The following is a 17,625-nucleotide window of genomic DNA, read 5'->3' on the forward strand; positions in this document are numbered from 1 at the left end:
AAACACTAACCTCCCACTACACACAGTCATTGCTTAATCCAGTGGTTCTCAAACATTCATCTCAAGGACCCCAAATGTATTTATTTGGTCATGGATCCCCATCTGAAAAGAATGTGCCAGGGTTTCCCTTAAGAGATTTGTAAAAAAAAAAAAAAAGAAATATAATATATATATATATTCAGAATTTGTCGAACAATAAAATAATTAAAAAAAGGGCAGATCCACAAGCTGAACATGTCACCATGTGACATAGGCCTATTGTGTATAGATCTGATATTTTTGTATATGGTATTCAAAGTATAAAATAGTTTTAAAGTGATTGTTTTGCCATAGTAAAAGATTGGACTCTCTGGAGGAACCCCACTATGAGATCATCTGGCTTAATCCACTGTGACTTCACTGTTATCCTAAATGATAATTAAAGATCACCAGTCATAAAATAGTTAAGTTGATAAACAAGTGAGCACAAGCACATGGTTGACAGATTATTAAACCTCAAACACGAACTAAAGCAATCTGCAATACAAATAAATACGAGCTTTATTAAATTAATACAAGGCCTTATTAACATGCTTGTTATAATGGATGGGGCAGACTCTTTTGAAATTATGCTTGTATTGGCTGAGTTTTGTATGTGCAGGTGTGTGTACATACCATGTGCTAGTATTTCATCATGGGCACACACGCACCGTCTTTGCACAAAGAGACATATGGTCGTGGTGACAATGGGAAGGGAAAACATGAAGCAGAAGGCTATGGGTCTAGGACAAAGCCAAAGACAAAAAAAAAAAGAGGACGACAAAAGGTGAACGACAGTGAAGGATGATCTTAATCAATGATGGTCTAAAAAGGCTAGTTCCATTAATGCCAATGACAAGCAATAGAAAGAAAATAAAAGAAAAACACATGCAAAAATCGCACATCAGAGCATACACGGAGGAAATGCAATGCAAACCAGTAAATATTAACATGGCATTGCATTCCATGATACATTGTCCATTCGGAGGGAAATAGCGCGATACATTTATATGCTATTAAAATAATAATAAGACATACCTTGTTTTATCTAGCCTGCGTTTCAATATGCACGTAACGCCGATAACCTTGGCACCATAGTGTTTTCAGCTAGATCGAAGGACTACAACCAAAACATCTATTTACACCGACAGTGAAATGTGTGCAGGCAGCAAACGTTTATCTGTACCAAATCCGTGCGAACCCCTTTGTTAAATACATGAAAAGGTGATGTCGCGTCTTCCGAAAGCCCTTGCACTGGGATGATAGGGATATCCCCGATAGGGTGGATGCAAAGCGTGACCGTGAAATGAATAGTGAAATGAGCGTGCGGTACGTGGAGGAGGGAGGGATGCAACCTTCCACGAGTAATCACAGTCCTCTCTCCCTCTATATGACAGATCAGGTGGTGACTAATACAACCCTTGCTTGCTTGGTAATTACAAAATCCACATCAAATTCTCTCTCCCCCCCCTTCTTTTTTTAAAGGCACTTGGTCTGCACTTTTTTAATTACATAATTTTGTAATTGCCCAATTAGGCCTGTGGACGTTTATCATTCATAATAATGCTTATCGCATGACAGTGATTCACAGGTCCAAGGGACTACTTTAAAACATAGAAATGACAATTTGTCAAGGTTAGTAATATTAACGATCAGATAATAAGCCAATGCAAAGATTAGAAAATGAATACACAACGTTGGTTGACGCGTTTATTTAAAGGTAAATTGCGCCAACAAGTGGAATATAGTTCCATCTACAAAAACATCATAAGAATTAAAACATCAAGCATTAAAAATGTAAAAAATTCATAACGTTAAAGAGGGAAAAAAAGGTTAAAAATAAAAGCATACAATACAAAGTATTTAATTGCATGACTGTATTAAAAAAATCGACATCATATCCCCATGGCACTCAGTATGTTTGCCTGAAAAGAGAAAAACAATTACCATTAGCATTCAATATTATATAGCAAACATAAAATGAGCACAAATAAACAGATTTACAGGTCCAAATCAACTTGTTCATGATCGTTTTTTGTTGTCAAAGGAAATGCTTTAATAATTCATTTTAGCCATTTTTAGGAACATTAAACATTTATTGATAGTGTGACCATCTTTTCACCACATGAGCATACCTTCATGAAGGAAGAAAATCGCTTTTCAGATAAGACTTCGATGTTAGTCAGATCCTCCACCTATGCCAAAACACATTTTTATAATTTAGACATTTGTCAGATGTTCTTATCTAGAGTGAATTATAAGTGCAACATCAAAGTCTGACACAAACCCTAGTCAACAAAACAGGTAAATAGTATTAAGCGAATAGAGCACAAACAACAATTTAGTGCTACAAAGAAACAAGGTAAATATCAAACCCAGTATCTGCCAAATCAATATGCCATCCAAAGTAACATGTGTGGTCAAGCAAACACTATATAGCCATGTCCCATCTAAATGGCATACAAATGTTGACTGGGATCAGTACTACAGGCACATTTTATCGTGTACACCTGTAGATAATAAATCCATTTTCAAATAGCAAAGTACAAGCTCACAAGGTGTCACATTGCAACACGTTGGGAACTTGTACATGTGCCATTTGGGGGGGTGAAACAAAATGTTTTCAGATGGGGGTCCGTGGCCACATACATATTTATTTGGGGATCTTGGCATGAAGTTTGAGAACCACCGATATTTTTTGGACCAACCTTGTTAAAATGGCCATGGAGCTCCCTCCATCCCAGGATGAGCTTGGCCTTTTTGTCGCCTATCTGCTGCAGGCCTTTAAGGTCCTTGAGGGAGCCTGCATTGAGAATCTGCAAGATCTTCTCTCTGGATTGCTCTAGTACGGAAGCGTCAATTTGGCCCTCCCATTCTTTTCGATTCTCCTTGTCCTCAGGCTCCTAGGAACGAAAACATGGGTTCAACATGCACTTATCAATCAATGAACCAAACTGGACCATCTGGCAAAAGGCATCAGCTAAATATATAGGGCATCCGACTACACCAACTCAGCGTAACTAGGTTAAACTTGTAGGGACTTTAACCATCCTGCACAAAGATACTCTAAATGCTTGAGATCAGGATGAGAAACACCATTTGGAAATTAGCATTTTCTGAAACAGTTTTAATTAGTTCTGGAGCTCTTGCAAGGTGCATCATCGTGTCTGATGTCAACAAAGCTAATCTATTCCACTATGTCAGCTTGTAGTATACACTCACACCCACACAAACTGTCAAGCTAAGCAGAGAGAGGGCTTGACTGCTGACCTCAAACGAGTCTGAAGTACTTTTCCCTTTCCTCTTGACGCAGACAGATTGTTTTTTGACATTTCCAATATGCTGAAGAGGCTGGACCTGAAGAGGCTGGATTGGCTGGGAAACTGTTGGGGAAGGCATACAAAATATAAAAAAATATATACATAAAAGAGTCCTTTACAAAAGAAAATGGTGTATGCATAGTATACAGAACAGGTAATACAAGTATCAAACATAGTTTTCCAGTTCATCATGGCTGCTGAGGGACACAAAAATAACCTCACATCATCATTTGATACAGCTTATTTCTCCCATATTGCTAACTGAGCCTCTGTATCAGGTGAGGTTCTAATCAATAACCATAGTGACTCTATAATATGGTCTCATAACATCAAGGTGGTGACTGACTGTCAGTGAGCTGTACACTGTACTGAGAAGGGGGGACAAAGCGCAACAAAAAGGACATTCAACACTTTCCTTTCCTGGAAGATCATAATGAGTCATGTTTCCTAAATTAAGTTGGTATCAAAATAAGTAAATTGCATCGCTGTTGTTGTATCTATGCAGTAACATTTTAAAACTAGGGCGATGCCTGTTGGGAATGCAAGCCCCCGCTTGTTGTACCTTGGCAGAATAACATGCAGTACCAATTATCATAATACTTGGAGCCAGCCTATGGTGTCATCAGGGATCTCCATTAGTGACCGATTAATTGGGCCAATGTCTTGCATTTTTGTATAATTGCCACATGCCTGTGCTCATGAGGCCGTTAAAAAGACAAAAACCTCAAAGCGACCAAGTGATGAAAAAAAAAAAAAAAAAAGGCTATACATTAGAAACTGATAAATGGGTTCCATCTACAGATTGACGTTTGGGGCCAGCCCTACATTTAAGGTGGGATAATTGAAGCAGCAAAGCATATCTCTCTCTTACATTTGGCTAGTGTACGGTCACCATCATAGAACCATATTTTGTACCATACACATTTTGTTGGTCTGTCCCCTGCATTGATACCTGAAAATAGAACCCAACTCTGAAAGACGTGTCAGCAGGTTTTGCAACATCCAGTTTGAATAACGGGTGCACTTCTTTGACATGAGTTTATTGTGATTTCTATCTGTCGGCTTTACGGGTCGATTTGGTTCCATCTCTACAACCAAGAGTTAAAGTGACACCAAGGATTTTACTGTACAACTGACCCTGTAATGGCTGAACTACAGCTTGCTGTTTCACAGGTTTGGCTGCAGTGGACTTCTTCTGTAGTGGGGCGACGCTCATTGTGAAGAGAGATGACTTGTCTGAATTGAATGGCTCCCTTGTCAAGCCTTTGCCAGCAGGCCGTTGTTGCAACCTGACCTTGTTCTCCCACTCCTTCTGCTTGTCCTTCAATGCCTGCAAAGATAAGTGTTGAGATGAATAGGTTGAGCTCCACATTAACACCAAGGATTTGACCGAGTACAATTATTAGAAATGATAAAAAATAAGTCCAGCCCAGTATTAATTTCAGTGGCAAGCACTGGGTTCATAAAGAAGCAAGTTCAAGTCTTCACCTCAATCTCCTTGCGGTACTTGGCCTCATGTTGGAGCAGGTTGAGCCTCTCCTTCTCTTGGCAGTCCTTCAACTGCTTCTCCAGAGCTGCCAGTCTGTCAAGCACGTCTGATGGACTGAGACAGTGAAACAGGGTTGGGGATGGCAACATGGGTTAGCAGGGTGATAGTACAGCCAGTAGGGGAGCATATGGATGGATGGGCATGCATTGTACTTCACTGTAGAGCTGAACAATTAATATAAACTCCTGCCAATTTCATAATGGACTTCTTTCTACACTAGGTATTCTAGTGTTTTAAAACTTTTAGGTCATATTTGGTCCATTAATCCAATACATTAATTTCACACTTGAATGTATACTAAAAGGACCATACATTTTTGCATGTTTAGCTAACTGTCAAGTCATATACCATGTGTATATTTTTACATTACTACTGTCAATTTCCATTTTGTTTCCATTCATTTCAGCATAGTACTGTATGCAAATTGTAGTCAATGGGCTAAAAAATGTAAATATCAATTTATCTTGACAGTATCTAATGTGGTTATAATGTTAACAGTAAATCTCATTTTGTTCTCGAGCTTCAATTCTAATTGAACACAATGTTAGGCTGAAATTTGCAATGAGATTTTCTCCCAATCGTTCAGCCCCACTTCACTGTGGCAAAACACTGACCACCATATTGGAAGAATCTGTGTCGATCTGTGCTGCAGCCCAAAGCAGATGGCAAACATTACACACATATAAACAACATTACTTGTTTCTCTCTCTGTTGAGTTCCCAAACTGACACGAGATTAGCCAAATGGGAGTGTTGCAATGAGAGACTTGCTATAAGCGTCTGCTACCAAATCCTGGCCTACTGCACTTAGGCCACAACCTGCTAAAACGCTATCACATAGAACACCAATAGTCTCGATATGTGTGTGTGCACATTAAAACATTTCCTGTACATTGTCTCGCTTGTGAGTAGTATCCCTTGTGCTGGGCACAAGGGATAGATAATCAGGAACCTTGCTAGAGATTTTTAACAGTCAACAAAAACTGAGTGAACACGTTTACTGCCTTCTCTATAAACACCAACAAGACTCAAGAAGCTCAATTGGGAATATTTGCTGAATTTATCTTAGACTTTCACCCATGAGTTTGTGGAACTGGTACAGAGGCGTTTTGTACAATATGCCCAACAAAAGACTGAAAATGGACAATGCCAGTGTTGTGATTAATACGGCTAGGCTTATTACAGCCCACGGACTCAACCATAGGGAATTTAATAATCTGTTGTCTGAATACTTTCAGACAACAGACACACATAAGGTAATCCAGCTTGCACAAAGTTGCATTTTGACGAATCCTACCTCAATGAGTTCGACACCCCAGCTCTAGTCTGTATGGGATTATTAAAATGTTCTGTCCTGCATGCATTGGCTGTGTGTGTACAGTACACAAACGAGGGAGGGAGTCCCACAGCGTGTGTGTGTGTGTGTGGGGGGGGGGGGGGGGTTTCCAACCTGTGTGGGGGTGCTGCTGGGGGCGAAGGAGCCCCTTGCCCAGCCTTCTTGCTTCCTTGTTTTGGCTTCTTCGTCTGGGGCTCAGACACACAAGAAGCTCCAGCCTCATGGTCTTCTCTGGCTCGCTTCACTGGAGTGAGAGCAGAGGGGGAAAACAACAACATTGGTATTCGGTGCCTTTAGGCACTTCAGCACTCGCTGGGCTCCCTGTGGAGCTTAGAGCCATCCAGATGAAACTGGCACAGACTCAATAATGGCTGCATTGCAGTGCTTAGTTACACAAATATACAAAGCCCACTTACACAGTAAAGAAATAACTATTAGTAGTTTTAGTGTCATGAGCTCAGAGTTTTTCAGCTAGAACGTGTTTATACAAAAGTGGGCGTGTATATAAATCTTGACTTTAGGACTTTAATATATAGTGTCAAAACCTAAAATATTACTGCAGCACTGTAAATTGTATCCTACCACACCTGGTTTCTCTGGCTCACCTTGCGGTACAGGGACCGTCACGGTTTCGCGCACAAACGGCTTGTTGACGATGAGCTTGGACTTGGCAGCGAAGTTGAGGGCAGTGAAAGTGTCAAAGTAGTACTTGTACTCAGGCGCAATGTTTGTTATCATGACCGAGTGGGCCGAGCCTCCGAGCGAGTCCTGGAGCAGCCGCGTTAGCTTGCTGTCCCGGTAGGGAACGCGGACGCCAGCGCCAGCGTTGAGGGCATCCACCACCTTGCTGAGGGTGAAGAGAGATAAATTGATGGCCCCACTCTCCTTCAGGCGGATGCCCTCGTTGCCCGTGCGACGGTTGTCCTCAGAGCCTGCCAGGTCCACGAGGTACAGCTTTCCCGTTTGCTGGCGGTAAGGTGGGGAGCGCTGTGTCCGCACCACCTAATGACAAAGGGCAGGATATGGCGGCCCCAGGTGAGATTTGGTATGGAGAGAAGAGAACTGGACAACAACTAATGCAACAGATTAGATTCTAACTATGCTCCACAGCACTGATGGTGTCGCGACAAGAACAGATCTTCGTGCCAACAGCGTATTGCAATGAGACACATTGTTGGCTTTAAGATCACATAGCCCGTCCACTAAAGCAGTTTTTCTCAACCACTGTGCTGCGGACCTATGGTGTGCCCTTTGAGATGCTTGGTTGTTCCCTCAGAAATTTAACAGTGAAGTCACAATTTAAGGACTTAAAGAAAAGAAGAAGAAAAAAAAAAAAAGACCATTACTGCATCAAATGTTATCAACAGACTATATAAAAACAGGTACAACATTGGCCAAATTGTAAAATAACATAAGAAAGATAGGCAAAAAAAAAAAAAGAAAAGTAGCCACACTAAGGATGGGATGATATAAACATTTCATATCACGATTATTGTGATAAAAGAAATCACGATTTACGATATTATCACGGAATATTTGCCAAACAAATAGCAGATCTACAAGCTCACATCTGTGAACTTGTAGATCGGCAATTTTTTGGCAAAGACATTTGATATAGAGTGAAAAAAAGACTGTATCAAGTACGTACATGTATGTTATAAGTACCTTTTACCAATTATAGAGGGTTTAAGTGGTACCGGAAATGCAGCTCAGCAAACAAAAGGTGAATTGATCCCAGTGCACGATGGAGGACGATATCACAATATATAAAATCTCCACAATACGATTATCGTGAGTGTTTTTTATCACAATAAAATGGCATATCGTCCCGTCCCTAAGCCACAGAGTGTCCTGGGATCTCTTGGCAGTGAAAAGTGTGCCCTGGCAGAAAAAAGGTCGGGAAACACTGCTCTAAAGCAGTCTATGATGAAATTCATGAGAACAGTCTAGTAGTCTAAGGGGGCACATGGCATAGTCGGTAGCGCTGTCGCCTCACAGCTAGAAGGTCCTGGGTTCGATATTCCCGCTGGGAACGCTGTGGGTGTGTTCTCTCCTCCACGTCATCAGTGCCCATGTGGGGTTGGCAAAAGGGCCTTTCTGTGTAGAGTTTGCATGTTCTCACCGTGTCTCCTAGGGTAGGTACCCTCACAAAAAACATGGCAGTAATCCTGGTCTCTATACTACCTCCCCCTGGCCAGCCGGGGCGCCTGAGGGAGGGGAAAGGAACGTCCAACCGGGAAATCTCTCCCCGGTCAGGTGAAAAGAAGCAGCTTGGACTACTCATGCATAGAAGGAAGCATGAGGTCAGTCCATTGCTCTCCCCAGGTTGGCAGAGGGAGTGTAGCGCCCAGGATTACATTATTTAATTGACACTAGGTGAGAAATTGGTAGCAAAATGGTGGGATTAAAAAAAAGAGAACAGTCTAGTCTAACTTGGAAAATTTGCTCCATAATCATGTTCGATATACGTAAAATAAGCCAGTTCAGTATGGCTACATCCAAAATAAATTTCACATGACAAGATGCACAAAATATACAAATCCTATAATATTGTCAACACTGTGTAGAAACTACAGTGCACGGAGAGCGAGTTCTCAAGACAAGAGAACAAAACTTTAATCCGGTCCTGCTCACAATAGAACAAAATAATTTAAGTTAACCTTGATAAGGAGGATAGCGTGGCTCCGGCTGGACCGCTGGTTCATCTTGGTGGAGGCTGTGGTGCGTTTGAGGCTGGCTGGGACGAAGAGGCTGTCAAACTGCTGATACGATGACAGTGGTGTCTGTGTCAAGCCAGGGATGAGAATGTTCCTGTCCTTGTCTTCTCTGATGGGCAGGTCCTGTGTGCTAGGTGACAGGAGGTCCAATACCTGATCGGGAAGAAAAGAGGGCGAGGGTAGAAGTCAGCATAATGTTTATTGTCCCTGATGGGATATTCGTCTTCAGAGATCTGCCCGCAAAAACAAAACAAAAAAACATAACTATACACCACAAAACAACATATCACAAATACATGAGGTCCCCACTATACACAGAAAACCATCCCATCAACGGAGCAGTTTGTTTAATGCCGCAATGGCTGAAGGGGACAAAACTCCTGCTAAAAGATTTTTTTCTCACTTCAAGGTTCGGAATCGTCACCCAGATGGCATGAGGTCCAAGTAGTAGTGATACAGGGGATGATCAGTGTCATTTGTTATTGAAAGTGATAAGCGTTGTGTGATGGCATTTTGTTCATATCAGTCCCACACCCACATATGGACATCAGTCGAGTCAAGCACACAGGTTATATAAGCTTTAAATATTTGAGATGTCAGTCTAGTCTGAGATTTGAGAGGTCAGTCTAATCAGTTTCCCTGATACATTGCAGGTAATCATTAAAATAAAATAATTGTACTACGTTAGTGTAGCGCTGCACCTCCTTTGTATTGGGAATGGAAATGGGAGACAACGGGCTGTTTACAAGGTGGGTATATGGAGGTGTGTCATTATACGCATGGCCTGTGCATTGTCTGGGATTGCCACATTATGCTAATTGATGCATTATGAGAAGCGTGGAGAAAATAGTAATAATAAATAAATATCAGTTCATTATGAGACTATGGCGGAAAGCCAGGGTTTAGTTAAAATATGGGAAATGCTGAAATTCAAAATCCCTAGGGGAATTTTTGACAGCTGCTGAAAGTTGTGGTCCCCTTCCCTTCACTTACTATACAGGAAAACAAATGCCCCACAAAAATCTGCTTTAAGTGGCATGGGAAGGGTCAAACTAGGTTTTTTTTTCATGATTCTGGAAAGTATTTGTTTTGCATGAAAACCATTCCTTGGGCTAAAAACATACCCAGAAAACTATGGTTTAGTGATGAGTCACCACTTCAGTTTTGTGGGAGCCGTTCTTAACAAATGCCCCACAAAAATCTGCTTTAAGTGGCATGGGAAGGGTCAAACTAGTTTTTTTTTTCATGATTCTGGAAAGTATTTGTTTTGCATGAAAACCATTCCTTGGGCTAAAAACATACCCAGAAAACTATGGTTTAGTGATGAGTCACCACTTCAGTTTTGTGGGAGCCGTTCTTAGCTCAAGGAATGTTTTTCGTGCAAAACAAATGCTTGCAATGGATTCAGAATCATGAAAAAAAAACTCGTTTTGACCCCAAACGTGCAACTTAAAGTAGATATGGGGTTTATTTTTTCCTGTATATTATATAGCACAGGTTCTCAAAGTTTTTTATACGACGACCCCATGAGGGAAATTATTTGGCGGCCCAAGTGTCGCCCCCCGTGCACGCGGGCGCACACGGTGAGCAGTACAATGCAACGATAACAAAAGATATGGAAGCATTTAGCCAAAATATGAAGAACCATAGAATTCCCAAGTAAATGAACCGCTTGAGCTAAATCAGCTCTTGTGTGCCTCAGCCTACTACTACTAGCTGCTTGTGTGTGTCTCGACTCTCTGTGTCGTCTTGTCTCCTGTTGTTGCTAGTGAGGCGGACCTTTGTGTGTGTGTGTGTGTGCGCGCATGTGTGTGTGAGAGGGAAAGGAGTCAAGGCGACCTCTTCATGTTGGTTACGTTACCTTTTTTCCACTGTTTCTTGATAAAAAATATATTGCTTATTTTTTTGGTAGCCAATTCCGCTGGTATATAGTGTAATAGTAAGTGAATGGGACCCACACTTCCTTACTAGACAGACACCTATGCGAAAACATTGGTTAAGTAATTTCTTGGCAAGGAATTTATTCCCAGATTTGACATTATTCTGATAATATTCCCTGACTAAATAGGAGGCATACAAGACATTAATGCAGGTACACATCTCAGCTCACACTATGCTGAGGCCACAAACATTCCGTCATACCTTCTCGTTGTAGATCTCCAGGTAAGACATGCCAATACTGTACTTCCAACCATCTTCCTCCTTCTCCTTAGCCTTCACAATTTTGAAGATGTTACGGACAGACCGAGGGATGACACCAGGCTGCTCTTGACTGCCCAACATGGTATGGGTCTTACCTATGAGTTAAGACAGCAACTTAGTATAGGACGCTGAACATCATTAGCGAAGCAGCTGATGATGTGTACAAAATGCCAAACATATTGCACGTTGTCCTAAATTGAGAGAATAGGGTCCATAGGATATTGTTCAAAACCAAACTTAATTCAAAGTGTTAGTCGAATGAAAAGGTAGCAGGGGGTGATTTACATGACATAACGCCTTTGTATTTGTGCGTTCATGAAATAGTTGCCGATTGAGTAGTCTAACCTAACGCGGACATTCTATGGCCCCAACAGATCTCATAGGCTCCTCCGGCGTCTCGGAATGGACGCAGCGGAATGACTCCTGCTGCTAAATTAAGTGAGTAAAGGAAGTGATCCGCGGTGGAAGACGAGTGATAAATCATAGCGATTTTATAATTATAATGGATAAACCTAAACAAACCAGTTCACATGAACAATACTGATGTAAAATAAGATATCTGAACGGCTACATATATTTTATATCCAATTAAAATGTTGTGAGACACAGTTACAGGGGCGCTATCCCAGGCTTTTCTTTCTTGAAAAGTCTGGATCCCGAGGTTACCGATTGAGTAAAACATTCAATAAGTGAGTTCCTACCAGCCCCTGTGGGTCCGTAGGCAAAGATGCTGGCATTCTGTCCATTTAACACGTGTGGTAGAACAGGCTTCACTGATGCAAGGAAAACCTCTTGCTGTGTCGTTTCCTCGCCATGGAAGACATCAAAACTGAGGAAATAGGAACAAATACAAATGAATCACAGCATTATGATACGGAAGTTATGTGTTGAGCACCGGTTCTCAACATGGTGTACGGGGACTTTGAGGAGCCCTGGAGGGGGTTCCTAGGTAAATGATTAATCGGTACAAAATGGACCCTGTAGGCTCATTCATACTAGGGTGAAGTGAGTAGCTCCTCGCTTTTTTTAGGTGATGGGGTGATGTCAGAAAGTAAAGGCAGGGAGACGTTTCGGGGTTTGCGGTGAACTGCTCTTCACTTTCTCTGGAGTATGAATGAGCCTTTACAGTACAAATAGAACTAAATTGACCATTACTGGGGCCGTGAAATTAAAAAGGTTGAGAACCGCTGGTGTAGAGTGTATGCAGTGTGAAACTGACGGTACTGACTGGTATTTGACCGTCTCTGTGGCGTTCCTCCAGTTTATGATCTCCAGATTCTGGGTGTCCAGACCTCTAACACACGGCCCCTCTGCCTTCTCATCCTGTGTGTCCATGTAGGGTCGTAGGCGAACAGCGACCCGAAGCCTGGACGTCTTCTTGGTTCCACTGTCTTTTAGGGTGACACGTTGAGCCATGTCTGTATCTGTGAGGTCAAAAAGAAGTTAAGAACAAACAAAAAATAGAAAGAAAGCTAATGTTAACAGTGATCTTCCAAACATGAGTAAATGTAAAAGTAAATTCTCTCATTGTGAAAAAGAGTCTTACAACTGGTGCCATATATTGGACACATCGATATGTATAAAACAACAACAACAAAAAGAAGAGGAGAAAAAAAGTTATGCATTTAGTTAGAGTTTTCTCATAATGACCAGTCCTTAAAAAATACCCATACAAGAGTTATCATTTATGGCCACATTTCACATAGGGTTTTAGAAAACGTGTCTACTCTTACAGGAGATAAACACAGGCCTGCTCTAGACAACAAGAGGAAGCTAACGTTAGCGATAGCACAGATATCACCACATTTACGTCGGCGTGCATGGAAAAACAAGTTACTTACAAGTAACACATTCAAATGGCTACATGTACGATAATACGACGTACGTATCTGTACACCCAAGCGACAAAGTTAGGCAGAACTACAAAGTATTTTAAAACAGTTCCGCAGACAGTCATGAAACACTGGTTAATACATTACTGAGCAAACACTTTAGCCACACAGGCTAGCTCAAGCTCAGAGATAATGTTAATGGCTTTCCGACTCGTTAGCGGTTAATGCATCAATAATAACGCTTAGCAGTAAATAATCGTACCTCCACCTGACCACACACGTTCAAGTTAGTAACGTAAGGTCTTCTGCATTATTATCATCCAAGTATTATTGCTATGCTAACGACACTGCGGATACAATACCTTTAGGGGGGAAGGGAAGGGACAGGGAGGGTTGCTCTTTTTCCAACAACAACTTTCAAATGAGGAGCGTTAAAGCGGCTTATAAAACTCAGCCAATAACGGTGCCGCGTAGTCAGACCTCCATCTCGACCATGATTGGCTAAACTGTCTGATTACGAGAGACTAGCCAATCAGGCCTCGCTCAAACGGTCGCTCGTGTGACTGAAAGGGGTCGGTTTGCTTAAAGTGTTACTAATCCGGTCTGATTCCGGTGTCTTCTCTTTAGCGGAAACGGAAACGGTGCTTGCATGTGTATGTATGTTCTGCAAAATACCAGATACAGTAGGCGGGCTCTAGACCGGATCAGAGCATGGAACAGTAGCCTAAATAGCACCGTCTTTCCACTTCTGCGGAAAAACGTGTGATTCGAGATGATTTGATGATCGAAGGACAATGTTGATTGTTTAAAAGCGTAACATGTATAAACATGTGAATTCAAACATATTTTAAATTTGCAGGTTATTAAAATTGGGTCTTTGCTCGTCCTGCTCTGGTCCGTCGCTTGCACTGTGCGCATGCGCAGAAAGAACACAGATCTCCATCCAATGTGAAATGGCTGTGGCCTCTCATTTGTTTCGACGTTCGACCATCCACATGTTTAACAATCTGTTGAAATCAACGTCGCCGTAATCCAGTCACAACACCAGGCGGTTCTTCTTCAATCCAAAATGGCGCTATGTTTACGTCTCTGTACAATGTTCTTTTAGCATTTCTAACGAGTTATGTGGGGAACTTTGATGGTTTTATCCAGAGTAAAATAATAATCTATCAATAGATTTGCAGCAGCATTGATCTGCGATAGCAAATTGGACATTAGGTAAAGATCACCGTATGTTTTGGTCAATGTTTGGGTCAATGTGTTGTTTGAAAACAGCCATGGGCTAATGTTTCTGCTATTTAGTTACTTAGCGAAGGTTACTAAATTAGCTGCAAAATACTAAGCTAACACCCACAAGGTCTACCCTGTAATGTTTAAATTGGTGTCCGTAACATATATTTATGCATGTTTCATGCATGTCTTTGTGTAGCCATACTAATGTGGTTTTCCAATAATATTTTGTATTTAACAGACCTGTGGCTATAAGGAGAGATGCAGGCTGAGGATGCTACAGACTCCTCATTAAGGGAGGACATAGAAGCTCTTGGTTTGAGGGACACAGACAAGATGACAGGAATACAAGAGGACCATGCAGGGGACACTGAAGTGGTAGCTGAAACACAACAGGAGACCCCATCTACAGGGAAAGGTGAGTGACAATGACATTACCATACTTATATCTATTGGAGTTTACAGCAGTCATTCTTAAAGTTAATGCTTTATCTGAATAATAATAAAAAGCTGAATTATTTTCTCGTTTTGTCAGATGAGGACAGAAATGCAGTGGAGGGAGAGGCACGTGAGGAGAACATACAAGCAGACACACAAGTAATTGATGGAGAAGCGAAGCAGGTCGAAGTTGAGGACGGTGACTGGGAGCTCGCGTACAGCGATGAGGAAATGGAGGATCCCAAAAATTGGATGCCACCTCCTGCTGAGATTAAAAGACTGTATGATCTCCTTGCTAAAGGGGAAATGCTGGAATTGAACTTTGTGCCCCTTCCCAGGAGGCCTCCCACTCCGGAGCGCACTCCCTCCCCTGAAAGAGATGAAGAGGCAGAGACAGCGAAAGAACGGAATAGGGAGGAGGAACGAAAGTGAGAATTATTGACATTTTGTCTGCTGAAGACTTCCAGCTGTATTTCAAACAGAAGCTATGTAATAGATCAAAAGGAATGGGTATGAATTGAATATTGAAACATGTAATTTGTCTTTCAGGCCTCTGGCTCCCACCGAGTTTGACTTTAGTGAGGAGCAAACCACTCCGAAGAATTCTTTCATAAACAGACGTAGAACACCAGGTAACAAATACATTGAAATAATTGATTTGACACGTAAAAAGACACTACAATTTATGAGCATTTCAGTTAATAGTTTGTGGTTAACAGTTCTTTATGTCACTTTCTCAGTGTTACAACAATTCCCATAATGCATTTTAGTGAGCGATACATAATTATTACCTAAAAAGTATTCTGATCTCCACAGATTTTACTCGTTGTCACACTACTAGTCTAAACGTTTTCAGCATATCTCCTGCAGCATTTTAGAGACATGCAGAAGACTGCTCGGTTGTATGGTTGCTAAGATGAATTCTTACCATAAATGCATAGATACTGTGGAAAATTGCAATTACAGACAGTAAATACTTTAACTTGCCCTCTAATCGTGGGAATAATCATTGTTATTGTTGGTGGTGATAAACAATTTCTTCCTGTCACAGGATCTGCTCGATCCTCTGTGAAACGGGAAGCCCAACTGGACAAGGTGCTGTCGGACATGAAGCGCCACCGAAAGATGGAGCAGCACATTCTGCGTACAGGGCGAGATATCTTCAAGAGTGACAAAAGGCTGGAAGAGGCCTTGTCTCCCAACAGCCAGAAGGAGCGCGAGAAGGAAAGGGAGCGAGACAGCAACCCCAATACAATCTTCTCCCCAAGACAAAGGAGATACTGAAGGCTTTTTTTATACTCGTAAGACACGTTTCTGTAACCCTGTATAACAGCCTCAAGGGGTGCGCAGTGGCTCAGCTAGCTCTGGTCCGTAGCGTTAGTGGAGTTCTCCCTAACTCTATGTTCCTCTACCTCCGGAAAGCCGTCTCATCTGGTCCTTTCGCCCCTCACCAAACCAAAGATATCAGTGAGGAGTTGAAAGCTTAATCTACTTATTGGACGTAATCTGAGCCCCCCCACCACACGCTTAAAATGATTTTTTAGGGCAAAATGAAAAATATTTCACCAGATGGAGACACTCTTCCTGGTTGAAGACTGTTTTTACGAAACAGCGCTTCCAACATCGCAGAGCTGAATAACACCCAACGAGACTAATGCTCTGTTAATGCGGTCCTCTGATCTGCGCGGCAGTAGAAATGTATTTTAAGCGTGTGGTGGGGGGCTCAGACCTGTCCACTAAAGCCCTTATCAGAGTCTGCAGTGAAGAGCCTATCACCGCAAATTTTAGGTGTAAAGCTATCCACCTAAAGTGAGAAAATAAGTGGAGGCCATCATAGTCAGTCACGGTGACTGACTGGTCTAGATCGACCAATCAGTGAACGAGGTGATGGGTCGATCTGTCTGAAAGTAAAAACAGAGAGATGTGTCGGGGTTCGCGGTGTAATGACGTAATGTTGTAGTTTTATGACTTAAAAAGACTACACCGCGGTGGATATCATCGCATTGCCTACTATGATAGGGGCTTTAGTAGAGTAAGCTTTCAACTCCCCACTGGTACCTTTGGTTTGGTGAGGGGCGAAACAGTTTTTGTTATTTTCGGACCAGGCGAGCCGGCTTTCCAGTTTTGTCAAGCCGGAGTGGAGGTAGAGGAACATAGCGTTAGGGAGAACTCCACTAACGCTATGGACCAGAACTATGGCTCAGCCAACCAATGCACTGACTTGATGCTCCTTGTGAGTCACAGGACTTGAGTACGAGTCCAACTCCTATCATGTCTCCCCTAGGTTTCTTGCCCTTCTACACACTATTTCTCAATCTCAATAAAGCTTAAAAATGCCCCAAAAACTATCCTATAAGAAAAGGACTTCAGCCAAGGAGGAATTAAGGCCAAGAGAGCTTTCCCAGGCTCCCGCTAAAACTTGAATTTTATATATAATGGACTTTTGTATGTTTTATAAGATGTTAATAAACATTTTACTCTGAATGTGTTTCCCACATGTGAAATGGTACTCAGTGATGTAAACTGTCTCACACTATCAAGTGAAGTAGGTGGTCTTCATAAAGTCAAAAGGTGGCTATACAATAATGCAGGTCTCAGAGTAATTACATTAATTTTGAATACTTTTTCTTTTCTTCCATGTATATATATGTGACGGAGAGAGTCGCAGCCCCAGCCTTGAAGCCTCAAAAGTCTAGTATCTCCCCCGGACCTATTTGGTCTCTTAAGATATTGGACTCTCACGTGGGACACCCGGGTACGAAGCCGGGTGGGGAGGTTCGATTACATATAGTTTGGTTGTGGCTTGCTCCCTCTGGTGGTCCATGTTGCTTTTACATCAATTGCAGAATCTACTTGCCACAAAAAGTTCGGAAATCTAACTTTGGTCGATTATATCTCCCCTTTAATAAACTCAAATGGTATTGAGTTTTATATCATTTTCTTTGTTGATTTGTCACCTTTACAACGAGGTACAGCTTGTAAGC

General features: G+C 41.8%; 2 protein-coding genes across 2 annotated transcripts; one reads left to right on the top strand and one right to left on the bottom strand.

The window, feature by feature from the left end:
• Positions 1-1,913: 1,913 nt before the first annotated feature.
• On the bottom strand, positions 1,914-12,557 carry kif22 (kinesin family member 22; the record flags this gene model as incomplete). Its single annotated transcript, XM_080747411.1, has 12 exons — positions 1,914-1,943; positions 2,154-2,213; positions 2,727-2,921; positions 3,289-3,401; positions 4,476-4,668; positions 4,827-4,941; positions 6,337-6,466; positions 6,828-7,224; positions 8,883-9,092; positions 11,082-11,236; positions 11,843-11,970; positions 12,370-12,557. The coding sequence occupies 12 exons, from the start codon at positions 12,555-12,557 to the stop codon at positions 1,914-1,916; spliced, it is 1,914 nt and encodes a 637-aa protein (XP_080603537.1).
• Positions 12,558-14,061: 1,504 nt separating this feature from the next.
• pagr1 (PAXIP1 associated glutamate-rich protein 1) lies at positions 14,062-17,014 on the top strand. The gene is made up of 5 exons (XM_080747118.1): positions 14,062-14,191; positions 14,445-14,621; positions 14,739-15,069; positions 15,191-15,273; positions 15,693-17,014. Exons 2-5 carry the CDS (start codon positions 14,465-14,467, stop codon positions 15,923-15,925), a joined length of 804 nt encoding a protein of 267 aa, XP_080603244.1. The 5' UTR covers positions 14,062-14,191; positions 14,445-14,464; the 3' UTR covers positions 15,926-17,014.
• Positions 17,015-17,625: the final 611 nt, after the last annotated feature.

The sequence above is a fragment of the Nannobrachium achirus genome (genome assembly GCF_963921795.1).
Source record: "Nannobrachium achirus genome assembly, chromosome: 18".
In the NCBI taxonomy this organism is placed as follows: Eukaryota; Metazoa; Chordata; class Actinopteri; order Myctophiformes; family Myctophidae; genus Nannobrachium; species Nannobrachium achirus.